At 40.2% G+C, this 25708-nt stretch overlaps 1 protein-coding gene across 1 annotated transcript in view; it reads left to right on the forward strand.

Annotated features, from left to right (window-relative positions):
* TTN (titin) overlaps nucleotides 1-25708 on the forward strand; it is a 321905-nt gene that overhangs the window by 65820 nt on the left and 230377 nt on the right. Inside the window, exons 46-86 of the mRNA XM_075069826.1 lie at nucleotides 744-1022; nucleotides 2173-2736; nucleotides 3275-3556; nucleotides 3654-3932; nucleotides 4434-4712; nucleotides 4808-5086; nucleotides 5213-5500; nucleotides 5618-5896; nucleotides 6049-6330; nucleotides 6439-6717; nucleotides 6821-7099; nucleotides 7214-7492; nucleotides 7621-7908; nucleotides 8025-8303; nucleotides 8420-8701; nucleotides 8815-9093; nucleotides 9213-9491; nucleotides 9600-9878; nucleotides 10002-10289; nucleotides 10546-10824; nucleotides 11076-11357; nucleotides 12011-12289; nucleotides 12401-12682; nucleotides 13463-13741; nucleotides 13842-14129; nucleotides 14345-14623; nucleotides 14718-14996; nucleotides 15100-15378; nucleotides 15497-15784; nucleotides 15942-16229; nucleotides 17238-17519; nucleotides 18515-18793; nucleotides 18900-19181; nucleotides 19342-19620; nucleotides 19724-20011; nucleotides 20193-20471; nucleotides 20617-20895; nucleotides 21000-21278; nucleotides 21395-21682; nucleotides 21808-22095; nucleotides 24548-24822. Coding sequence (XP_074925927.1) covers nucleotides 744-1022; nucleotides 2173-2736; nucleotides 3275-3556; nucleotides 3654-3932; nucleotides 4434-4712; nucleotides 4808-5086; nucleotides 5213-5500; nucleotides 5618-5896; nucleotides 6049-6330; nucleotides 6439-6717; nucleotides 6821-7099; nucleotides 7214-7492; nucleotides 7621-7908; nucleotides 8025-8303; nucleotides 8420-8701; nucleotides 8815-9093; nucleotides 9213-9491; nucleotides 9600-9878; nucleotides 10002-10289; nucleotides 10546-10824; nucleotides 11076-11357; nucleotides 12011-12289; nucleotides 12401-12682; nucleotides 13463-13741; nucleotides 13842-14129; nucleotides 14345-14623; nucleotides 14718-14996; nucleotides 15100-15378; nucleotides 15497-15784; nucleotides 15942-16229; nucleotides 17238-17519; nucleotides 18515-18793; nucleotides 18900-19181; nucleotides 19342-19620; nucleotides 19724-20011; nucleotides 20193-20471; nucleotides 20617-20895; nucleotides 21000-21278; nucleotides 21395-21682; nucleotides 21808-22095; nucleotides 24548-24822 — 11822 coding nt within the window. The remainder of the gene's footprint in view (nucleotides 1-743; nucleotides 1023-2172; nucleotides 2737-3274; nucleotides 3557-3653; nucleotides 3933-4433; nucleotides 4713-4807; nucleotides 5087-5212; nucleotides 5501-5617; nucleotides 5897-6048; nucleotides 6331-6438; nucleotides 6718-6820; nucleotides 7100-7213; nucleotides 7493-7620; nucleotides 7909-8024; nucleotides 8304-8419; nucleotides 8702-8814; nucleotides 9094-9212; nucleotides 9492-9599; nucleotides 9879-10001; nucleotides 10290-10545; nucleotides 10825-11075; nucleotides 11358-12010; nucleotides 12290-12400; nucleotides 12683-13462; nucleotides 13742-13841; nucleotides 14130-14344; nucleotides 14624-14717; nucleotides 14997-15099; nucleotides 15379-15496; nucleotides 15785-15941; nucleotides 16230-17237; nucleotides 17520-18514; nucleotides 18794-18899; nucleotides 19182-19341; nucleotides 19621-19723; nucleotides 20012-20192; nucleotides 20472-20616; nucleotides 20896-20999; nucleotides 21279-21394; nucleotides 21683-21807; nucleotides 22096-24547; nucleotides 24823-25708) is intronic.

The following is a 25708-nucleotide window of genomic DNA, read 5'->3' on the forward strand; positions in this document are numbered from 1 at the left end:
GGGGATAAAATATTGCCTCCTAATATTCACTAATTTTCTAATTAAATAGAACATATATATCTGTATCTCCATATCGATATGGATATGAAAAGTAATTAGACTTCATTAATGTAATCACAGAACTAACCATAGTTTGCCCCTGTTCTTTCTCGACTTCCCGTGTCTTTTTTGACATTCTGTCAATTATTCGTTTTTCCTTCCCACTTTTTCCTAAAGTAATTCGCACTTTTTCACTTTTCTGTAATACAGTTAGTTGCCTTTTCTCTTTCGTCCCATAAATGATAAAAACCCGACCCCGTGAATAGTATCTCAACCGGGCATGCATCAACTCTTCCATCCTATTATCCACAAAGCGGCGATCGGTTTTCTTGTTTATAGCCTTCTCATCATTGCAAGAGGTCTTTAAATCGTTGCAAAGTTTCATACACTGCTTTGTTTTCCACTGTTCCAGTACAACGTGGTATATTTCTATATCACATTGTTACGCATGTGTCTAGTAGTATCACGTCTTAGTCCTTTTTCTAATTTCATTACGCACTGCAACGTAGCCCATTCACTAGGTTTAGCACTGCTTATAGTCTGCTTTCATCGTTGACAGTCGTTTTGTTTTCTTTACAGTCACTTTCCTTGGATTGCTAGTAAAATCACCCATCTAATTTCAGTTGGTCACTTCATTAACAGTTATTTGGGGTACAAATACCGATGAGCGGGTATTCGAATTAATTTGTACTTCCAATTCTTAGTCGCCCCCATACTGAGGAGGAGACTCGAGTCGCAGGAAGTAGCCGTGAACCACCTGGCCAAGTTTAGCTGTGAGATTGAGACTGCTCCTAATGTCCGATTCCAGTGGTATAGAGCTGGCCGAGAAATATATGACGGCGACAAGTATTCCATCCATACCACGAAATACGTGTCCACGCTGGAAATCCCAAGACCTCAAGTAGTTGACTGTGGAGAATACAGCTGCAAAGCATCCAATCAGTATGGCAGTGTAAGCTCTACAGCTATTTTAACGGTGACTGGTAAGTACGGCATCTTAATGCTAATTTTATTTTTGCATTAACATCCTCCGATTGTTTCATTGCTTTATAATTTTAAAACACTTATTTTAGGATTTTGAGTTATTATATTGCACACATGCCCAGATATTATCTTTTTGTCTGGTAGGTGTGAAGACAGAAAATAATTGAATTTTGTCAACACCAGTGTCAGGGATTTTTGTTTCTTCGTTTTTTCTTTTCTTGTTTTCTGCATCCAGAGAAGGAAAAACCATCTCGCGGTTGATAATCGATTCAAAGGATTTCGAGACGTCATGTGGTGGGGAAAGGGGGAAAAATCCACTTTAAACTGAGAATATGATTATTTTATAAAGACATAATTTAACCTTCAGATGATAATTATAGCTGGAGATACATTTTAAAAAATGCCAATTAATTTGTTTAGTCACTGTGGTCTCTGAGCTATCGAGCAAGAATTCAATGTCTTCAGCTCTGGGAGAATAATTTCAAATTATTTTTAATATCTGACATCAGTCGTCTTGAAGATTTGTATCGAAACCAGTTTCTTCGATGTAGTGCTCATTATATACTTACGTTAATTCTTTTTCTAGTTGTACTCTGCTCTATTTAACATTCCGGCGCCGTGCTTGGGCAGTAAATACTGAATGGTTGGGTAGAGTGATCTTGTAATGAATGAAAGATATTTACAGGCATTCTCAGTTTACGGGATTTTATGAACATCTCAAAAACAACACATTTATTATATCTTATAGGTTTCCCCCTATATTTTGCTGTGATCTAAATGTACGGGGGGGGGGTTGGTTTTCAGTTTCCTTTCCTTATTGGATCAGTCATTACTTGCTAAATTATGAAAGCAGCATAAATTATTAACAGAATCACAAGCATTTGGCATTTTGGCCAGTCTTGCTAAACGAAACACTGGCTTTTGGATCTACACTCGTCATTGCTATATATCGGTCCAGCCGGTCAAAATGTTTTTCATTATTTTTCCACTTTTCGGTTTCTTTATTGTTCAACCCTTAGTTTAAACAAATTTGAAACATGTGTCCGAAGACAAACTATTCTCCTCCTTTTCTCTGCCCTTGGCATACGTAAAGACAATAGTGGCTTTGGTGCCAGCCCAGTATAACCATGAAACCATTTCTTTTTGCAGAAGCGTTGCCTCCAACCTTTCTTACCAGACCCGAATCGATCACTACTTTTGTGGGTAAAAATGCCAGGTTCCTGTGTACCGTGTCAGGTACTCCAGTGATCGACACGGTGTGGCAGAGAGACGGCGCTGCCATCTCTTCTTCAGAACATCAGAAGATTTCAACCGTTGATAATAAGCATATTTTAGAGATTAAACATGTTACAGTAAACGACAGAGGAGTTTACACTTGCAAAGCCTCAAACAAGTTTGGAGCTGACATCTGCCAGGGGGAAATGGTAATTATTGATAAGCCACATTTCATTAAGGAGTTACAGTCGGTGCAGTCTGCTATCAATAAGAAGATACGTCTGGAGTGCCAAGTAGATGAAGATAGGAAAGTAACAGTAGCGTGGAATAAAGATGGGAACAAAATACCCCCAGGCAAAGATTATAAAATTTATTTTGAAGACAAAATAGCATCACTTGAAATCCCCCTGGCTAAACTTAAAGATTCAGGGCATTATGTATGCACGGCTTCGAATGAGGCTGGAAGTAGTTCCTCTTCTGCAACTGTCACAATCAGAGGTAAGAAAGTTGTTCCTCTACTTTGAACATTATATTTCTTGAAATAGCTATTAAATCAGCGGGCTAGAAATTCAGGCGATAGAATGCATAGGATGGTGTCTAATTCCACCGAGAGGTAAACTGTTCTTAGTCAGTCTTGCTCTCAGGATTCTGTGTTTAGAGGACACTGTATGTACTCCGTGTTCCATTGAACCTATTTTGTCTGTTATTAATGAATGTTCCTTTTTAAACTCTCAGTGTATTCCGTGTCGCCTAATATTTCTTTTTACCAAGAAATTCTTTAATTTATTCTTGGGTTTTTAATCTTTCTTTCTTTGTTTAAATAAACATGTATTTTCACCAAGAAGTTATTTAGTTTATTCCGGGGTGAGGAGGATGTGGTCTCTCTTTGTTTACGGTGGTGGTGGTGTTTTTACAGGAATCACTAGAACTGTGGCTTGGTTGAGATTCCTGTTAGCACCTCTAAATGTTAATGTGTTTAATCAGTCTTTCAGAGCTTCACATTTCAGGTTTCTTTCTTTCTGAAATCTTCCTTTAGAGCCACCATCATTTTTGAAGAAGGTAGATCCATCTTATTTATTGACACCGGGAGAGTCAGCACACCTTCAGTGCAAAATCAAAGGGTCTCCTGAAATCCAAGTCACGTGGTTCAAGAATAACAAAGAAATTAGAGAGAGTAATACGTACAGAATGTCATTTGTCAACTCTGTAGCTGTCCTAGATATTTTCGACGTGAAAGTTGAAGATAGTGGAAGTTACTCTTGTGAAGCAGTTAATGATGCTGGCAGTGATAGTTGCAGCACTGAAATAGTTGTCAAAGGTTTGTTCTTACAATCACTGGCCATTTTGTTTGAGAAATGACTTTCTGTTTTGGTGTCAGTAGCTAATTCTTTATTGATGCTTTAATACTTTTATAGAACCCCCTTCTTTCATCAAAACGCTTGAACCGACAGAGATAGTGAAAGGAACAAACGCTACACTTCAGTGTGAGGTTGCTGGTACTGGACCATTCGAAATTAGCTGGTTTAAAGACAAGAAGCAGATTCGCAGCAGTAAAAAATATAGATTAATCTCTCAGAAATCTCTTATTTTTCTGGAGATCTCTTCCTTTAATAGTGCAGATGTTGGTGAATATGAGTGCGTTGTAGCTAACGAAGTTGGTAAATGCTTCTGCGGTGCAACGTTCATACTGAAAGGTCAGTGAGCAAAGGAAAGCTCTTTTAACATACTGTAGAGGTAGAAAAAATCTTCTCTCTTAAAAACTTGTTTCTTAATTGTTTTCCCCCTGTTTTCTTATTCTCTTTAATGTACCATTATATCTTGTGTATATCTGCCATCATGCTTCTGAATTTGGAAGGGAAAGCAGAAGGCAAATTTTACTAGAATTGCTATCAGTGCAAAATCTTATGCTAGGCTGCAAGAAGTGACAGCAATGCAGTTACAATTCACCCCCACCCACGTGGTGACTGAACACATTATGTCAAGTGATGTGTTCAACCCTTCGCTTATCCAGCTTGGAAATGCAATTTCCCCCCCCCCCCCACCATCCCAAAATTTCCCTCCCAATGTAGCTAATTAACCAGTGCATTGATGCTATATAATGAGCAAGTTGATTTTTTAAAATAACCATTAATATGCTGCATCTAGGGCTTGGGAAAGATGTAGTAATAAGTAAGGTTTTTTTTCTTTCGAAATAGAACCACCATCTTTTATTAAGAAAGTCGAAAATGTTACTGCACTTGTTGGAGACACAGTTACTTTACAGTCCGTTGTGAAGGGGTCCGCTCCTATTTCTATAACGTGGATGAAGGGGAAAGACATTATTAAAGAAGATAACAAAGTCAAAGTGACCTTCGAAAATGGTCTTGCAACGCTGCAGATCACGGATGTCCAGATTAGTTCTGGTGGCAAGTATACATGTGTGGCGGAGAATGATGCAGGAAGTCAAACGTGTTTTGGAGAATTAGCAGTGAAAGGTCCGTGTAGGAACACTTGAACTTCGCAGCATTCTACGTATAATGGAAAGCGATTCCATTTTGACCCTAATAACAACTGTTTAATTCTGTTATAGAACCTGCCCAAATTACTGAGAAACCTGAATTGATTGAGGTGACTGCAGGAGACCCAGCAATTTTGGAATATACTGTGGCAGGCACTCCAGAGTTAAAAACGAAATGGTTCAAAGATGGCAAACCGCTGGCTTCCAGCAAAAAGTATAGAATCAGTTTTAAAAATAATGTTGCCCAGCTAAAGTTTTATACCGCCGAAATACAGGACAGTGGCGAGTACACGTTCGAGATTGCAAACGATGTTGGACGCAGCTGGTGCACCACCACGTTCACTGTGTTAGGTTGGTATCTTGCTCTTTGCAAAGGACAACACCGTTCAGATTTAAAGCCCAGATGGGGCAGAAATCAGGTTACATCTTGAAATGCTCATTGTACGTATTGTTTTTTCTTTGTTGTGTACGGAACAGACCGAGCCATTGCTCCGTTCTTTGTTAAACCATTGAGGAATGTTGACAGCGTAGTCGGCGCCTCCTGCCGCATGGACTGCAAAATCTCTGGCTCCCTTCCAATGTGTGTTTCGTGGTTTAAGCATGACGACGAACTAACTACCGGTGCCAAATACACAGTAGTGTTTGCGGAAGGTTCTGCGTCTTTGGAAATAAAACATCTAGACACGAACGATTCTGGCATTTACACTTGCAGGGCTACAAACTCCGCGGGCAGTAAAGACAGCAGTAGCACTTTGGTTGTAAAAGGTTTGGCAGATCGTTTTGTATTTTCTTCTTGATGTGTCATTTAATGATTCATTCTTCCCCACTACGCAGGTTACACTTCTTACTCATTGCAATTATTTCTTTTAAACGCCCGTTTAGAGCTACCCAGCTTCGTTGTAGAACCAGAGTCCCAAGAAGTAGCACCCGGATCGACGGTGCGTTTGAAGAGTTCCTTAAAAGGAACACCGCCACTCACAATACAGTGGTTTAAGGGTGCCCGTGAGCTGGAAACCGGCGGAGCCTGCTATATTATGACTGAAGCTTTAGCGAGTTACTTGGAACTCTACGCTGTAAAGCCGTCTGACTCAGGGGACTACACCTGCAAAGTCAGCAACGTGGCTGGTTCAGTTGTGTGCAGTGCAAACTTGTTTGTGAAAGGTTTGCATTCCCTTTCTTATTGAGTTGTTGGGCTGCTCTCAGTCACACCGGCGCAGCCGTCAAGGGGCCGGTGAACTGAGAAGTTAGCCCATTGTCGCCTTTTACACTCTTCACCTCTTTCTGTATTCTTAATGCCTATCTTAAATCCATAGAACCTGCTGCCTTCGTCGAGAAGCCAGAGCCATCACAACTCTTAAAGACAGGCGATTACGCGCAATTAGATTGTCAAGTAACTGGCACCCCTCAGATAAAAATCACCTGGTTCAAAGGTGACCGGGAAATTCAGGAAAGTGCCAAATACAAGATGTCCTTCGTGGGCTCCAAGGCGACTCTCAAACTTATAGATGTGGCGATTGAAGATAGTGGGGAATATGTCTGTGAGGCCAAAAATGATGCCGGCAAAGATATTTGCAGTAGTGTTGTCACAGTCCAAGGTTTGTGTCAAATTCCCCCGGCCCCAATTCCCGCTCCAAGTTCGTTGCATCATTAAAAGTTTCCAATGCTTAATTAATACAAACCACAATCTCTCTCTTGCGCTATAGAGTCACCTTATTTTTGCAAGGAGTTTGAGCCCATCGAAGTATTGAAGGATTCTGACGTTGCTTTGGAGTGCGAGGTGTCGGGTACGCCTCCATTTGAAGTATTTTGGTTGAAGGACAACAAGCCTGTCAGAAGCAGTAGGAGACACAGAATAAGCATTGAGGATTCATTGATTAGCCTCCACGTTTTCAGGTTTGATGCCTCCGCTGTTGGTGAATACCAGTGCAGAGTAACTAACGCGGTAGGAAGCTGCGTCTGCAGCGCTGGGGTGACCCTAAAAGGTTGGTATCAGTCGGGGAAATAGAGCTGAAGTATGTTCGTCTACCTCACACCGTTCTGCCCTCCAGCTGACATTGACCAAGAGTCTGTTTTTTCTCCCAATAGAACCCCCGCAATTTGTGAAGAAGATTGAAAACATCAGCTCTCTGAGAGGAGGCTCCGCTGTGTTTCAGGCCGCCGTGAAGGGCTCTTTGCCCATCACAGTGTCGTGGCTGAAAGATAACGACGACGTCATTGAAGATAACAATATCAAAATGACGTTTGTGAACAACGTGGCCACTCTCCTTGTCAGGTCTATTGAAGTGAAGCATGACGGGAAATATTTCTGTCAGGCTAAAAATGATGCGGGAATTCAAAGATGCTCTGCTTTACTAACAGTGAAAGGTTGGTTCAGCACTGAATGTTTTCAGAGAATTAAAACTATCGCACATTAATGTGTACGGTGAATATTAAAAAATCCTATTAACATATACGTATGTATCCCTTTATTTATCATAGAACCCGCAACAATAACTGACAAGGCCGTGTCAATTGACGTCACTGAGGGAGACCCAGCAACCTTGCAGTGTAGATTTTCAGGCACTAAAGACATTGCAGCCAAATGGTTCAGAGATGGAAAAGAGTTGACTTTGGGCCCGAAATATAAAATCAGTGTTACAGATCAAGTGTCCGTCTTAAAGATAGTTCATACGGAAAAGAAAGATAGTGGAGAATACACTTTTGAGGTTCAAAATGATGTTGGAAGCAGCAGCTGTACCGCAAGCATTAATGTGCTAGGTTTGTATCGTGTCTCTCTTCCGGGGGGGAGGCGAGATGTAAAATATATTATTGTGCTTTACTTTTTTGATGCAGAACTAGCACTATGGCCAAATGAGCTAACACTTTGCTTTTACTGTTTTGGATAGATCTTATCATACCGCCCAAGTTCACAAAAAAGCTAAAGAAAATGGACAGCATTAAGGGTTCTTTCATTCACTTAGAGTGCATAGTGTCTGGTTCACATCCTATAAGTATCCAGTGGTACAAGGACGACCAAGAGATAACGGCTAGTGAAAAATACAAATATTCTTTTCATGATAATACTGCATTCCTGGAAATCAACCAGCTGGAAGGTTCAGACAGTGGATCTTATACTTGTGAGGCAACAAATAAAGCAGGAAGTAACCAATGCAGTGGATATTTAACAGTCAAAGGTTTGAGCTTCTTATTCTTTCGCAAGCACAAGACCTTCAATTTATTATTTTGGACTTTTTGATCATAAAATGATTCTTCTACTCTTCTCTATCCTCCCCTCTTTTGTTTGTTGTAGAACCCCCGTATTTTGTTGAAAAACCACAGTCACAAGATGTTATACCTAATGCTAGAGTTCTGTTCAAAGCTCTTGTGAAAGGTACCACTCCTATGCAGATAAAGTGGTTTAAAGATAGCAAAGAACTTCTCTCAGGAGCTACTCGCTCTGTCTGGAAGGATGACACGTCAAGTGTGCTAGAGCTCTTTGCAGCAAAGACTTCTGATTCAGGGAACTATACCTGTCAAATAAGCAATGATGTTGGGACAGCAACTTGCAAAGCAGCCCTGTTTGTGAAAGGTGTGCATTTTTATGCCTTTTTAATCTCATGGGTTCTGTTTCTTTTTTATTATAAAAGAAATATTTCTCGAATGCAAATTGAGTAAATAAAGTCTTGCCTTTTTGTTCATATTTAGAACCACCCAGGTTTATTCAGAAGCCTAGTCCCGTAGTAGTTTTGAGAAAAGGACAATCCACCAGTTTCGAATGCCAAGTAGCAGGCACGCCCGCAATCCACGTTACTTGGTATATGGATGGGAATGAAGTAACGGACCCTGCTAAGTATGGCATTGCATTTGTAGACGGTTTTGCCACTTTCAAAGTAGCCAGTGCGAAAATAGAGGATAGTGGGATTTATGTTTGTGAAGCTCACAACGACGCGGGTAGTGAGAGCTGCAGCATTGAACTGAAAGTGAAAGGTTAGTTATTAGCCTTCCCACCCACCTCTTTTTTTTTGTCAGTCATGCGTGTTTTTTTTTCTTTTCGTGTTTTCCTAAGCTGCTATGTGTTTTCCTCCTGATTTTTTTTATAGAACCTCCCACATTCATAAGGGAGTTGAAACCTGCTGAGGTAGTGAAGGGTTTTGATGCCATTCTGGAATGTGAAGTCTCCGGTACTCCTCCATTTGAAGTGACATGGCTGAAGAATAACAAGGAGATTCTCAGCAGCAAAAAATACGCCATGAGCGACAAGGAATCTGTATTCACCCTTGTTGTAACCAACTGCGATTTTTCAGATGCTGGGGAATACCAGTGCATTATATCCAATGATGGGGGTAGTTGTTCTTGCAGCACAAGAGTCAGTTTGAAAGGTCAGTTCAGTTACCACGATAGGGGGAAAACTCCAACATTCAGTTTCTTGCTTACTTTTTAGTATCTTAACAAGGATTAAACAATATCTTTTATCGTGGCTTCTTTCCGTAAAACACAGAACCACCTTCCTTCATAAAGAAGATAGAAAACGTCGCTACCGTCTTGAAGGGTTCCGCTGTTTTTCAATGCACAGTAGCGGGTGCTCATCCTTTATCAGTGTCATGGATAAAAGATGAAAAAATTATCGAGGAAGATGAGAACTTCCATATCACGTTCGAGGACAATGTGGCTACACTGAAAATAAAACATGTTGATATTGGTCACAGGGGGAGATACACCTGCCAGGCAAAGAATGAGTCAGGAGTTGAAAAATGCTTTGCCTTGCTCTTAGTACAAGGTTTGTGAGCTATGTACTTTCAGGCTTATTCTGTAGAAGTAATTTAAAAGACACGTACTCACCAGTAGATAGAACTATAACGAATCTGCACTTTAATTCTTACTGCAGAACCCGCTCAGATCATAGAAAAGACTAAATCAGTTAAAGTGACTGAAAAAGACCCAGTGACCTTGGAGTGTACTGTGGCTGGAACACCAGAACTCAGACTGAAATGGTATAAAGATGGCAAACAGCTTCTGCCCAGTAGATATTATACCATGAGCTATGACAGTAACGTGGCCAGTTTCAGGATTGAATCGGTAATGAAGGAGGATAGTGGTACATACGCTTTTAAGGTTGAAAATGATTTTGGAAGCAGCACCTGTGAAGCTGTTTTGACAGTTTTAGGTTTGTATTTTGCTCCGTTGCATTTTCCTTTCTATGTGGAAAAAATATAATAGCTTCGCAAATATCGGAAGGTAATTTGAGGTGCAGGACGTTAACTGTTGTTTTTGCCATTTTCTTGGGCAGATCAAACAATCCCTCCATCATTTACCAAAAAGTTAACGAAAATGGATCAAGTTCTGGGATCGTCTATTCATATGGAGTGTAAGGTTTCTGGCTCACTCCCCATTACTGCTAAATGGTATAAGGATGGAAGAGAAATACATGATAGTGCAAAATACAGGAGCCTATGCCATGAGAATACCGTATCAATGGAGGTTTCTAAACTAGAGTTGGCAGATACTGCAAATTACACGTGTAGCGTAACTAATATTGCTGGGAGTGACTCTTGCAGCACCGTCTTAACAGTAAAAGGTTTGGAACTCTTTACGTCTTCTCTTAACTATAGTAGATATTGAAAAATACACCTTTTAAAAAATAATTGCTATCTTACATCTTGGAATAATATTGCGAACAGTTACCATATAATTTTTGATCTTTATGTGAGGCTTCATTTTCTTTAAGGAGTACTTAGAATTCTTAGTGTTCTTGATTGTTTACTTGGTTTGGTTTTCAAAGATTCCTTCTGCCGAGGATTTAAACAAACATTTCTTTCCCTTGAAAACTGTAGAGCCAGCAAGCTTCCTAGTAAAACCTGAAAACCAACAAGCCGTCCCGAATTCTGTGGTGGAGTTTAAGACTGTGTTGAAAGGAACGCCTCCGTTTGCAATAAAGTGGTTTAAAGAAGATTTGGAACTCGTATCTGGAGCTAATTGTTTTATTGGGATAGAAGGGTCAACAGGTTTCTTAACTCTCTATTCGGTGGATGTTTCAAAGAGTGGACACTACACTTGCCAAGTTTCCAATGACGTTGGTAGCGATTCTTGTACTGCAACCTTGCTGGTAACAGGTGTGCACATTTACTTGTTTTCTGTTGCTCTCATCTTGTCTGTCTTTTGTCGAGCCCTGTATCGTTCTTATAAATAGTTCCAAGCTAATTCTTTTTGTGCATTCTTGAATTTAGAAACTCTTAACTCAGGTTTAGTATCGGATTTATTTCATTTATTCTTTTCTCTCTCTCTCTTTATTTTTAATATTAATTCTGAAATCACTCTTTTTTCTCCCCTATTTATTCCACTTTCTTTTTTTTTGGTTTCATAGAACCTCCAAAGTTTGTTAAGAAGCTAGAAGCATCAAAAGTAGTAAAACGCGGTGACTCCGCACGGTTTGAATGCAAAATAAGTGGATCTCCGGAAATTCGAGTGGTATGGTACAGAAATGACAATGAGATCATTGCCAGTGAAAAATTCAGGATGTCTTTCAGTGATTCTGTGGCAGTGATTGAAATGAACCATCTCAGTACTGAAGACAGTGGGGATTACATATGTGAAGCTCACAATCCTGCTGGCAGGGCGAGCTGCAGTACTAAGGTTATAGTGAAAGGTTAGAAATCATTCTTCCCCATATTAGTTTGTACTTAATTTTCGGTGATTCTCCACTCAGACATTCCCAAGTGAACGTTGCTTATTTCTTTTTCTGGGGAGGCCTTTTTCTTCCTGTCCAGTTTTCGCCACGTTCTACTATATTTCATCGGGGCATGGGCAAGACTTTTTAAATATCTTACCCTTACTCCATCCTTCACGGGTGTGGAGGCTATTCCGAAATTATTCCTTCAGTTGCACCGTGACTCTCAGAATCCTAAAATTGGCTGCCTCATGGCGCTGAAATTTTCAGGATCAGAAACAGGAACCTAATTAATTTTAATTGTACACAACGGTATTGGGTGTTACTGCGTTGAGCCATATCGGACTCCTATGCTGTAGCTCCTATTCTGTAACACTGTTGTTTTCTTTGTATACATTCGCTAAAAGAGTTGCTACAAAAGCACGTATCTGTTTGCTTGTCAGCCTCCAAAATAGACAGAGCTCATTACAGTATATGCCCAGAAAATCCGGAGAATACAAATCCATTCCACGGGTTTTCCCCATAGAACATAATCTTACTGCTACTGTGGTAACATTGTAAGAATCCTTTTAACGTTCGTTACGTATAGCCAAATAACGTTATAACAATGCCGACTGCTTTTCTTTTTGTAGAACCTCCTGTTTTCAGCAGGAAGCCTTCCCCGGTAGACATGCTCAAAGGTACTGATGTGAGTCTTGAATGTGAAATTTCTGGAACGCCCCCATTCGAAGTCATGTGGTATAAAGATAAGAGACAAATCCGCAGCAGTAAAAAGTACAAGGTTACATCCAAAAATTACCATGCGAGTATTCACATTCTTAATGTCGACGCCTCAGACATTGGCGAATACCAATGCAAAGCACAGAACGAGGTCGGGAGTGACTCTTGCATTTGCGCAGTACAACTGAAAGGTGAGTTTATTTGCACAGAATCTGTGTCAGGTCCCGCACAGAAGATGCTTATTGGTAGTTTCTTACGCGAATGCTGGGGATCTTTACTACAATCACATGTTTCTTGTTCAGAACCACCAAAATTCGTGACGAAAATAAACAGTGTCTCAGTTGTGGTTGGTGAACCAGTAGAATTACAAGCAACAGTGGAAGGCTCTCAGCCAATTTCTGTCCAGTGGCTTAAAGACAAGGAAGATGTCGTTAGAGAAAGTGAAAACACTAGGATTGCATTTGTGGACAACGTTGCAACTCTACAGCTGGCAAATACAGAACCAGGCAGCGCGGGAAAATATATCTGTCAGATCAGCAATGATGCTGGAACTCGGGAGTGTATGGCTACCTTAACAGTTCTAGGTTGGTAACAAAGGTGATGGTGGGGCGTGGGGGGATTGGGGAAATACCTGCAACCAAAAGACCATAAGAATGGCCATACTGGGTCAGACCAAAGGTCCATCTAGCCCAGTATCCTGTCTCCAGACAATGGCCAATGCCAAATGCTTCAGAGGGAATGAACAGGTAAAGTAAGCACCAAGTTATGCATTCCCTACCCATCTTTATAAAGTTCAGGAGGCTAGGTCACATATGGGGTCAACACACCTTTTTGAGTGTGATTTTGAAACTGAAATGAAACTGACCGCCTCTTTCTCTCCAACTATTATTGGTCAGGAAACCACTTCATAATTTGGCACTGTTCATAACTTTTATCCTCTGCCCAGTCAAGGTCCGAGAGAAAGAGCCTAATGAAACCGAGTGGAGAAAATGTCACCTCTTTGTCTTACACACATGGTCAGATGTGGAGTCCGTACTATTCTTTTCCTCTGTATTTATTTATTTATTTTATTTATATTAGGACAGTTCCTAAAGTCCCCAACTAAGATCCTCATTGTGCTAGGCACTGCACAAATACATAGTAAGAAATAGTCCTTGCCCCCAAACTACTTACAGTGTAAGAGAAACAGACAAACGGTGGGCAAAAGGAAGTTTCATAAACTCCCCTGACTCGACAGATTGCAATGCAGTTTGTATTAAATACAGTCAAAACAGTTATTTGTACTAATGCGGTGGTACAAAGTATAGAAAGCTAGCGAGTAAGATGAGTTGTTTACAATGACTGTTGCTCACATCTCCTTCCAGAGCCGGCAATCATTGTAGAGAAGGCAGAACCAATGAGAGTGACGGTGGGAGATGTTTGCACTTTAGAGTGCAAAGTGGCGGGCACACCCGAACTTTCAGTTGGCTGGTTTAAGGATGGGAAAGAACTGACAAGCAGCCACAAATACAAAATTACCTTCCACAACAAAGTATCTACGCTTAAAATTCTCGAGTCGGAAAAGGGAGACAGCGGTTTGTACACCTTTGCAGTGCAGAACGACGTTGGAAAGAGCAGCTGCACAGCCTCAGTTGATGTTTTAGGTTGGTTCGGTAGTTTTTCTTCTGCGTTTCGCCAAGCTTTTCTTTGGGAAATGCTCCTGCCTTTTAAACCGCTGTGGATTTGTTACGTTTTCTTACACAGATCGAATCATTCCGCCTTCTTTCACAAGAAAATTAAAAGAAACAAATGGTGTGCTGGGTTCTTCGGTGCTTCTGGAGTGTAAAGTATCTGGGTCGCCACCTATTTCAATCGCTTGGTTTCAAGATGGAAAAAAGATAGTTAGTGGAGAAAAACATCAAATCACGTTTTTAGATAACCTCTGTGTTTTGCAACTGAATTCACTGACCTCATCAGATACGGGAAGTTACACCTGTAAAGCTACTAACGTAGCCGGGTCTGACGAATGCAGGGCTGTATTGAACGTACAAGGTCAGTATCTGACGGCCAGTTAGCTCTTTGCCGTAAATCCTCTTCTATATAACAGTCTGTCTGTCTTGGAAGTGTCTCTAATTTTCTGGGCATATTTTGGGGGAAACTATTCATTCCGACATAAAATGTTTTGCTCTTCATCTTCAAATTGTACATGTAAAGATCAGGTTTATTTGATATTGACTTTACTTTTTAAAAAAAAAAAAATTGTTTAGAACCACCCTCGTTTGTGAAGAAGCCCGAACCCTCGGATGTTTTACCAGGCACAAGTGTAACTTTCACAAGCGTTATCAGAGGAACCCCTCCATTCAAGGTGAATTGGTTTAGAGGGGTCAATGAACTGGTGCCAGGGGATAAATGTAACGTCTATGTGGAGGATTCGGTTGCAGAACTGGAGTTGTTTGAAGTTGGTCCGCTTCAGAGCGGAGATTATACTTGCCTAGTGACTAACGATGCTGGAAAAGCATCCTGTACTGCACATCTTTCTGTAAAAGGTTTGTACAGATTGAAATTTCTCTTTTTTTCTCTAAAATATATACATCTCCATACAGTTGCACTCAATATTTTCGATTTCTTATTGCTCATTAGAACCAGCGGTGTTTGTGAAGAAATTGAGTGATCACTGTGTTGAGCCAGGAAAATCCATAGTTCTGGAAAGCACATACACTGGTAGCCTCCCAATCTTGGTTGTATGGAAGAAGAATGGCAAAACCATAACTCAGTCTGAAAAATGCAGCATCATCACAACGGAAAAATCTTGCATTTTGGAAATTCTCAATAGTACAAAAGATGATGAAGGAGAATACACTTGCCATGTTGAGAACGAGGCGGGAGGGGATGTTTGTGAAGCACTAGTATCTACATTAGGTGTGTTACCATGTTGTTTAATTTTTCTTCATCATTCTTATCAGAGCGTCACTCCTAATGTATAAATATTCCTTACTCATTCTAACTATTTGGGTTTTTTTAGAACCTCCTTATTTTGTTACATACTTGGGACCTCTGGAAGTATCAGTTGGAGATTATACAACCTTACATTGCCAAGTTGCTGGAACACCAGAAATTACAGTGTCTTGGTACAAAGGAGATACAAAACTAAGATCTAGTCCTGAGTATAAAATGTTCTTTAGAGACAATGTTGCTACTCTAGTTTTTAACAAAGTGGATAACAATGACAGCGGAGAATATATCTGCAAAGCAGAAAACAGTGTAGGAACTGCAACTACAAAGGCTCTCTTAACAGTTCAAGGTGATTATTACGTTTGCTTGTTCAAAACTACTCTTTTTAGCTCTTTCTTGCAAAACTTTCAGTATAGAAAAATTCCACACAAAACATTTATTACATACTTGGTTGTTTTTTTTTACAGCGCGCAAACTTCCGCCTTCATTTGCAAGGAAATTAAAGGACATTGAACAAACTGTTGGCTTACCAGTTAAATTTACCTGTCGTCTAAATGGCTCAGAGCCTATTAGTGTGACTTGGTATAAAAATGGTGTACCTTTAAGAGATGACCATAATGTGCAAACCTCGTTCGTAGATAATGTAGCGATTCTCCAGCTGTCTCAAACTGAGATGAGTCACACTGCACAATACTCTTGCACAGCTACCAATGCCGTTGGAACTGCTACCTCTAGCGCAAGGCTCACAGTCTCAGGTTCGTTTGCTCTTGAATCTTTTTATATTGAAAGCACGGTCTAATGTTTTGTTCTTTGTACGTGAACTGCTCTTTCAGTTGTACGTTTGTACGTTTGATGGCTCTTTCAGTGAGAATACAAAGCAATCAGTATTCTGCTGTTACTTTTAATTTCTAGAACCCAAGCAACCTCCCTTCTTTGATATAACACCTGCATCCATGGAAGTTCCTACTGGAGAAAGTGCTGATTTTGAATGTCATGTTACTGGAGCCCAGCCAATACATGTCACCTGGACAAAAGATGGCAGAGAGATCCGAACTGGAGGAAACTATAATATTACCTTTATAGCAAACACAGCTCACCTGAGAATTCTGAGAGCAGGCAAAGGAGACTCTGGCCAGTATACCTGCCAAGCTAGCAACGAAGTTGGAAAAAACTTTTGCTCGGCCCAACTTAATGTCAAAGGTACTGGTATTAAGTAGGCCTTATTAGTGTGGTTTTCTTGGGAGAAAAGTAGGGTTTTTTATTTTTATGCCGTCGGTGTCTTCAAATGTTGGAGGTAAACTGAGAGGACTTTTTCAAACTACAAATGTTAAGCTGTGGCGATCATAGATTTTAAGTCTTCATCTTGTTTTTCAAGCTGTAATGTCTGAGAGGTAAATTTTGTGTACTGTATATGCAAACACGTTAATTGCTCCCTTAATTCCTCTTGGCATTATACATGTTTTACGTAGTTTCACCTATTATCTTCCATGTCTTTTTCTAAGTTTGATGGACTTCTTTGAGTATTGATTTAAGTTTTAAGCTAGAATATGGTGACACTTTTATGTAGAGAGGTTTGGAAGATTTTTGTACATAAAATAGCAAACTGATAGCACTTAGACATTGGAAAAAAGATAGTGTATTTTTATGCTATATTTTAGGGTAGTAAACGGTCATCAATTAAGCCTTCAGCTTTAATGCATATTTCACTTACCTTTTATGGATGGGTGAACTACACTGGAGTATGAACCATCCATGGTCTTCACCCCAAAACCTGCCTGGAATTTTTTTTAGGTTTAAAATTGTGCAGATGTGTATACAGAGGGAGAGCCTGCCCGCTTATATATACAAAAATTTTGGCCCCAATGAAGCCAATGACAAAATTCCCATTGACTTCATTGGGGCCTGAATTTTCACCATAGATGTCATTCATGCTTTGGAGCAACTCCTTTGGGCTCAGTGGAGTGTTTCTGCATTTTCATCTGTGTAGCTAGGAACATAATTTAGCTTTAGATATTGTTTTCATCTTCTTATCCCTTCTAATCGTCATTCAAAGGCAAGTCTAATTTACTTTTGTCCCTGTGGTATTCTAGCAAATTACGTAATTCTTATCCTCTCGAGGGCTCTTATTCTGCACAATCATTTTGACAAATAAGAAAAACTGAATGTTGAATGTTGTTGTTTATTTATATTTATTTATTTCGTTTATAGAAGCGCCAAAGTTTGTTAAGAAACTAGAAGCGTCAAGATTCCTGAAACAGGGAGATTCAGTTCAACTTGAATGTAAAATAAGTGGCTCGCCTGAAATCAAAGTTCTGTGGTACAGGAACGACACTGAGATCCATGCTAGTGAAAAATACAGGCTTTTATTCAGTGACTCTGTGGCAGTCCTCACCATTACCGATGCTAACATTGAAGACAGTGGAGATTACATTTGTGAAGCCCACAATTCTGCTGGTACTGCAAGCTGTAGCACTGTTGTCACAGTAAAAGGTCAGAAGCCTTTATGTCACGTTTATTTTCTTATTTCCTTCCATTCTTACGCAGTGTCTTTATCTAAGCGACTGCGCACTCTTAAAATAGCCAGATCTAAAGAGCTGCTGCAAAAGATTACGCCATCCTGCTTCCCTCGACATAAATAGCAAAACACTTGGAGCAAGATCCCATCCTAACCCAAATGACTGTGTGTCTCACACATTAGTGGCATTAGTAGCTGCAGTATTTAATGGGAACCCATAGTTCAAGGCACTGTATGAACACGCAGTAAGGAGGCAGTCCCTTCCATAAAGACCTTCGATCCTTGGCTAATAACGAGATGCAACAAGTGAATCGATGCTAGGACAAGGGAGGAGAAAGAAACAGGAGTAGGACCACCACTTTGTTTTGGTGTCAGGTAGTTGGGTATTCCTTGTAGCCAGCTCTCTACCACTCTCTATCAGAGGTCAGAGCTCTGTGCATATCGTTGCAGAAGGGGAATGTGAGAAGGCATTCACAGGTAGTGGATTTATCAATTTTGGGAAGCTGTGTCATGCAGAAGGGCAGCATGGGAAAGAACGTAGGCGTGGCCGGGAGAGGCGGACTGGCAGTAAAGCCTAATAATTTTAGAAGAGAGGAAGTTGCAGTGGACAAAGTTAATAGATCCGATTGTAGGATGGGCTAAAATGAAGTGTCTTGAAGGTCAAGCCAAGAGAAGCCCATCCTTATTAACATCCTCTGTTTGGGAAATTGAATAGGATTTCTGAATTCAAAGTATTTACATAGATATCAAATTTCTATACTAGGAATTTATAGATGTAGGAATAAGTGTGACCTCAGTGTGAACTGTTAGTTGCTCAGCGCTTTCAAAAACCAGGTCACATTTGGAAATCTAAATATGACTTTATGAGCATAGCTTTTTAGGCTTCTATTTCTGAGTATCTTGGCCCCTGTTGTTAACAAGAAACCTATCCAAACACATTTATAGGCTCTGATGTTATTCTTTTTTATAGAACCTCCCGTTTTTAGCAAGAAACCTACTCCGGTAGACACACTTAAAGGTTCGGATATTGTCATTCAGTGTGAAATTTCGGGAACCCCACCATTTGAAGTAGCCTGGTTCAAAGACAGGAGGCAAGTCAGAAGCAGTAAGAAGTTCAAAGTTACATCTAAAGACTTCACAGCCAGCGTTCACATTCTCAACCTTGAAGCTTCAGACACTGGGGAGTACCAATGCAAAGCCATGAATGAAGTGGGAAGTGACACTTGTGTTTGTGCTGTGAAATTCAAAGGTTTGTATAAAGGAGCAGACGCAACATTCACGTTTTCTTTTCTTGGCATTACGGCTATTTCTCTAAAACTGACTGACATTTTTACTGTGACTCTTCCCATCATTAGAACCTCCGAGATTTGTTCAGAAGTTAAGTGACACTGTAGCCTTTGTGGGGGAACCGATCGCTCTGCAGGCTGTGGTGGAAGGCTCTCAACCTATTTCGGTTCTGTGGCTTAAGGATAAAGGCGAAATCATCAGAGAAAGCGAAAATGTCCAGATTTCCTTTATGGATAATATTGCTACTCTCGAGTTCGCAACCGCAGAGGGAGCCAATGTTGGAAAGTACATCTGCCAGATCAAAAATGACGCGGGGATGAGGGAGTGCTCGGCATTTTTACAAGTATTAGGTTGGTAAATGCTTCTAGCTCACAATAAAAAATAAAATCATGTGCTCCGTGTAATCATCCTTCCGGGGCACAAAAGCAGCTTTCGATAATTTGCTATTTCATTATGAATTTTCAGCTTTACAATAAGATTTTACCGATTAGACGTTTTTTCTTCTTTCAGAACCAGCAGTCATTTTAGAGAAGCCAGAACCGATGTCGGTTACGGCCGGGAATTCTTTTACATTAGAGTGCACAGTGAGTGGAACACCAGAACTTATTACAAAGTGGTTTAAGGATGGAAGAGAACTACAGAGTGGCCGCAAATATCAAATCACCTTTTTCAACAAAGTAGCTACACTTAAAGTTCTTTCTGCGGAGGCAGGAGACAGGGGACTGTATACATTTGAAGTGCAAAACGAAGTTGGTGAAAGTAGCTGTACGTCCTCGGTTGATGTTTCAGGTTAGCCAGCTACTGCCTTTGTCTTTTAATGCTGTCTTATCTTTTAACAGATCTTTCCCTTTTTATTTTTTTAAATGTGGTTTTGTCGCCTTTTTCTATGCAGATCGCATTGTCCCTCCTTTTTTCACAAGGAAGTTAAAGGAAACATGCGGGGTGCTGGGTTCCTCAGCACTGCTGGAGTGCAAAGTTTCTGGATCACCACCCATTTCAGTTGCCTGGTTCCAAGATGGAAATGAGATTGTTAGTGGAGACAAATATGAAGTCTCATTTTCAGACAACGTGTGTGGTTTGAAACTGAATGCACTGGACTCATCAGATACCGGACCTTACACCTGTGTCGCCACAAATGCTGCTGGATCTGATGAATGCAGTGCCTTTTTGATTGTGCAAGGTCAGTAAAACAGGGCCAAGGTGCCTTAGGCAAAATGCTTCCTCCATTTGCTGCTATTTCTTCCTTGGCAATTTTCAGAGCGCCTATAAATCTTCAGCCAAACTCTGATTTGGTTTTTATCTTCAAACGTAACGATCACACTAATTTGTGTATGTGTCTTAACTTCTTTATGTATGTCTAGAACCACCCTCATTTGCGAAGACACCCGATCCCGTGGAAGTTCTCCCTGGGATGAGTGTAACATTCACGAGTCTCATAAGAGGAACGGCTCCGTTCAAAGTTAACTGGTTTAGAGGAATCAGGGAACTTGTGTCAGATAGTACCTGCAACATTTCTTTGGAGGATACAGTTGCAGAACTGGAATTGTATGAAGTAGAACCACTCCACAGTGGAGATTACACCTGTCGAGTCACTAATGACGCTGGCAGTGTGTCTTGTACCACTCATCTTTTTGTAAAAGGTGTGTTTTGACTTTTGTTGTTGTTGTTGATAGTAGTGTTTATTTATTTGTGTGTGTGTTTGTGTGTACGCACACATATTTGTGAACATCTTGTTACTTTCCCCTTCTTCTATTTCACTTTTGGCCTTCCTATTTGTTGCTATAGAGCCAGCAACATTTGTGAAGAAATTAAGTGATTCCAGTGTAGAGCAAGGGAAATCCATCCTTCTGGAAAGCACATACAAAGGAACTCCTCCTATTTCAGTAACATGGAAGAAGAATGGCTTCCACATAACACAGTCCCCGAGATGTAGTATAACTACTACCGAAAAATCGGGCATACTGGAAATTCCTAAGAGTACAAAAGATGACGAAGGGGAATACACTTGTGAGGTTGCCAATGATGCCGGAGCAGATATTTGCCAAGGCCAAATATCAATCCTAGGTGTGTTGCTATCTCAGATTCCTTAACCACTCTTGTATTAATAATGGTCAGTATAAGAGTTGCTCTTTTTTCTGTGACGCTGATTGCGATCATTTGTGCTTTAGAACCGCCTTATTTTGTGACACACTTGGAATGTGTAGAGGTGACAGTCGGGGAGTCCGCATCTTTTCAGTGCCAAATTGCTGGGACGCCGGAAATCAAAGTCTCCTGGTACAAAGAAGATACAAAATTAAGATCGACTCCTGCTTATAAAATGTACTTCAAAAATAATGTGGCCGCGCTAGTTTTCAACCAGGTGGAAAGCAGTGACCTTGGAGAATACATCTGCAAAGCAGAAAACAGTGTTGGCTTTGCTTCTTCCACGGCTCTGCTCACTGTTAAAGGTGATCGTTTCATTTCAAATATTCCAGTAATTACTCTTTATCGTAAGAGGCTTATCGTAAATGCAAACTGTCTGCAGGTTGGCAGGATGCCTTATTTCCTACTTATTTTCTTACAGACCGTAAGTTTCCACCGACCTTTGCAAGAAAACTAAAAGACATTCAGGAGACTGTTGGTTCCCCCGTTACCTTTGATTGTCGCATAAATGGCTCGGAACCTATTCAGATCTCATGGCATAAGGATGGGGTGCTATTACACGATGATGATAACATGCAAACAACGTTCTTAAATAACGTAGCAACTCTTCAGATCTTGCAGACCGACATGGCTCACTGTGGCCAATACTCGTGCTCAGCTCACAATGTTCTTGGGACTGCTTCTTCCAGTGCCAAGCTCATTCTCACAGGTTGGTAGCTGCTATATCTTGTCCTGGCCATTGGCTTTAAACAAACAGAAGGCACCGCGTTTTTGTGGAGTGCCAAGTGGTGAAGCAGCAGCTGTGAAAGTTTTGTTGTTTCTTTCCATTTTTAGAGCATCTGAGACCTCCTGTCTTTGATGTGAAACCAGAACCCATTGAGGTGGCTCTTGGAGCAAGTGGTTCCTTTAAATGCCACGTCACCGGATCGGCGCCACTAAAAGTCACTTGGGCAAAAGATAACAGAGATATCCGTCCTGGGGGCAACTACAAGATCACCCTGGTGGAAAACACAGCCAGCTTGACAATTCTAAAAGTAGGCAAAGGAGACTCCGGACTATACACTTGTTCTGCGAGCAACAATGCTGGAAAGGATTCTTGCGCTGCTCAGCTAAGTGTGAAAGGTATTTAAGAACGCAATGCTTTGTCGTCTTCTTGCCAAGCATTTTACCTTGTTAAGAGACACAAAACAATGCTGAGCTTCTTCCTTTATCTTGAAATGGTGCAAAACCGAAAGCGTTCAATCAACTTAAAACAAGACCCTTTGTTTTTCCATTGTGGTGAGGTAGAGCAAACAGATTGGCCAGGATTTTGACCGCGGTAATTTTCACCTTGTTGGTTATTTTAGGATTGAATCATAATGCACCTTGATCGTTGACGCAATTGCTGAGCAAAACACTTCAACCTCCTAAAGGCAAATTCTCCTCTCCCACACTAAGCGTCTCAGTATGAATATTTGAGCAGCTGACAGTATCCTGGGGTAGAAACATTTTTTTCTCCACCAGTACTCTGCTCACCTGTATAATATATGGATTCTTAAACCTACTTATCTCTACATTTGGGATCCGACTAATCTACTCTGGTGTAAACTACACCGGTATGTTAAGAAAAAGAACAGGAGTACTTGTGGCACCTTAGAGACTAACACATTTATTTGAGCATAAGCTTTCATGGGCTACAGCCCACTTCATCAGATGCATAGAATGGAACATATAGTAAGAAAATATATATATATATACACACACACATACAGAGAACATGAAAAAGTGGAAGTAGCCATACCAACTGTAAGTGGCTAATTAATTATGATGAGCTATTTTCAGGAGGAGAAAAAAAACTTTTGTAGAGATAATCAAGATGGCTCATTTTAGACAGTCGACAAGAAGGTATGAGGATACTTAACATGGGGAAATAGAGTATATTAGGGATTTTCACCATTGTGATTTCCTTCATGTGGGCAGGGCCTTTGGGTTTATGTTCTGGATCTGTAATTCCCATTGATCCTTAGACAGGATGAGTGTAGGAGTCTTTAAAAGGTGTGTCTCCATAACGACGTTGTATTTTTTTCCTTAAAGATAATTTTAAATACTATTAACAAGTATTTATTTCTAATTGCTGCCTTAAAAATGTGCATCTGAAAGGCACTTAAATGAATTTACATCTGGTGGCAGTAACCAAAACTCCTCTGTGATCAAAACTAGCACAAAATGACATAATTTTTATTTATAATTTTCAAGAAATGAATAACAATCATACTGGAAAATGCATTATTATGTGGCAAATATAGGCCCCAGTTCAGCCATGGGCTCAAGGAAATGTCTAAATTTAAACACGCGCATTCAATGAAACTCACATTCTTGGTCTTTGCTAGAGTGTAATTACCTTGTTGACTCAGGGCCTTAATATTGATAATGTTCTTTTTTTACATCAAGTGTTAAATACTCTGCAGATAAAACATATTATTTATTTCCATTGGCTGAGACAGCTACCATGAACAGAAGAATTGCCACCCTCTAAATTTTGCAATAAAGATTGGTTAAATACATGTATTGTTTAAATGTATTTATATTATTAGACATGTCTTTGATATATATATACTGAATTCCCTACACAAAATAGTGATGGCATCAGAATTAATAAGATATAAATATCTTGGTCAATTGCCATTTAGTGCAAACACCTGTCATAATAATATGTGTTAGCTTAGTTGTTTTGAAAATGTTGCTTCTGTTGCACGTTTTTTTTCTTACCCTCATAGCACTAATCATTACTTAAAAATCAGTTCTGTACAAAAGCGGCAGAAAGAGACCTATAGCAGAAAAGTAAAATAAGATAAACTAAAGATAAAGCTTAAATAAAGGCTTTATATGTAATTAATGTACTTTTGCCCGAAAGGCAGATCAAGAAACACACTTTAGCCATGTACATATACATACACATCAGGTATCTCTACACTAAATGATATAGCAGAAACTGATATAGAGTTCCCTTCCATACATATAACATGGACAGAATTCAATATAAATTTCTGCCATGGTCAAAATCACCCATCAGCTGAAATCTAATACGGAACTTCTAACGAGCAGACATCAGTTGAAAATTTGGCATTTTAAGATGCTGTTACCCACAGTAAGAGTTGAATATTTCAGTGAATCACGTCAACATATATCTAGTTTTCATGCAATAGCTGTTTGAACGTCTGGTTGTATGATATATAACTTATTGTAAGTTACATATATGGCAATTCAGTAAACAATATTTTTGTGTATAATAAATATGTCCAAATCTTTGCAAGGAACTTGGGAAATCATTCTACGTATACAAACCATTGGAAAATATGCACAAAGAAACTCCCCTGCTTTTGTTTGTTATGTATGCTGTGTGTTCGTTTCTGTCATGCTGCCACCAGATATATCACCGACAAGTGTAAATTCACATTTTGTAGCTATTTCTACTGTTCCCCCACAACCCAAATAAGTTTGCGCTTTCAGTTAGATATTTCATTTAGGGAATATTTTAATGGATCAGTGCAGTTTAGTGAATCATCTTGTTTACTCTTGTCCTTTGGTTTCATAGAACCACCAAGGTTTATTAAGAAGCTAGACTCCTCTAGAGTTGTGAAACAGCATGATTCCACTACATATGAATGCAAAATAGGCGGTTCTCCAGAAATCAAAGTCACCTGGTACAAAGATGAAGCTGAAATCCACGACAGCGAAAAATACAGCATGTCCTTCATTGACACCGTGGCAGTCATTGAAATGCACAATCTCAGTGTGGAAGACAGTGGAGATTACACTTGTGAAGCTCGCAATGCAGCGGGCACTGCAAACACCAGTACTTCATTGAAAGTGACGACCTCACTCCTCCCTTGTTTCGTCAAGTTCTTTCCTAATTGCTGATGGGAGGCCTATTAATCTCATCTTCATGTCAGATAGGCAAGTGCGCGCCCTTCTTGAGACAATGCAGTGGTTCGAATTTTACCAGGTTCTGATGACCATTGGACCATCTCTTATCGTGACACTCGTGCATTTCCTCTTCCATATCAGTCAACATGCCGATCACATCTACTGTGTTAGGTTACTTTTTCTCTGTTATGTCGCCACTGAGTACACAAGCGACAGAACTCAAAACTCTTCTATTCCGCGTAGAACCCCCGTTCAGGCAACGAAACCCCTCCGGTTGAGAACTTTTGAAGAAGATTCTAGTGTCCATTCTTGCAAGTTGAGCGTTCGGGCCTCGGCTCCTCCCTTTCCAAATTTCAATGGGGGATATAGGCAAAAGAGCAGAAATTAAAAGTAGCAAGAAGTACAAATGTCATGTCGAGAACTAACCTTCTAGTTTCACATCTTTTCAAGGGGTCGCCTGAGGTACGTCACGAGTCGCGTGACATTCACTTGTAGGCCGTACTGCTTAAGGATAGGACCTTGCATTTCCTCCATATAACGCTAAGATGGTTTGCGCTTTACTGATTTCCACATCTCAGCGTTATCATTCCTATGGGCAATATGTGCAGTATCGCCGTTTCAACATCCTCTATCCTGCACTCTCTCTCATTTCTGAGTCTCATGACACTCAGTGAGTCAGATCGGCTGCATACTCTCAGTCCTCAGCAACTGCACCAATTTATTGTGAAGAAGCTCAGTGATTTCACATGCTGCAGTAGGGGAACCTATTTGAGCTGCAGCCACACGATAGATAGGTCCCACCCATTTCTGTTTCTGTGGCTGAAAGACA

The sequence above is a fragment of the Chelonoidis abingdonii genome, chromosome 10, assembly GCF_003597395.2.
Source record: "Chelonoidis abingdonii isolate Lonesome George chromosome 10, CheloAbing_2.0, whole genome shotgun sequence".
Classification (NCBI taxonomy): Eukaryota; Metazoa; Chordata; order Testudines; family Testudinidae; genus Chelonoidis; species Chelonoidis abingdonii.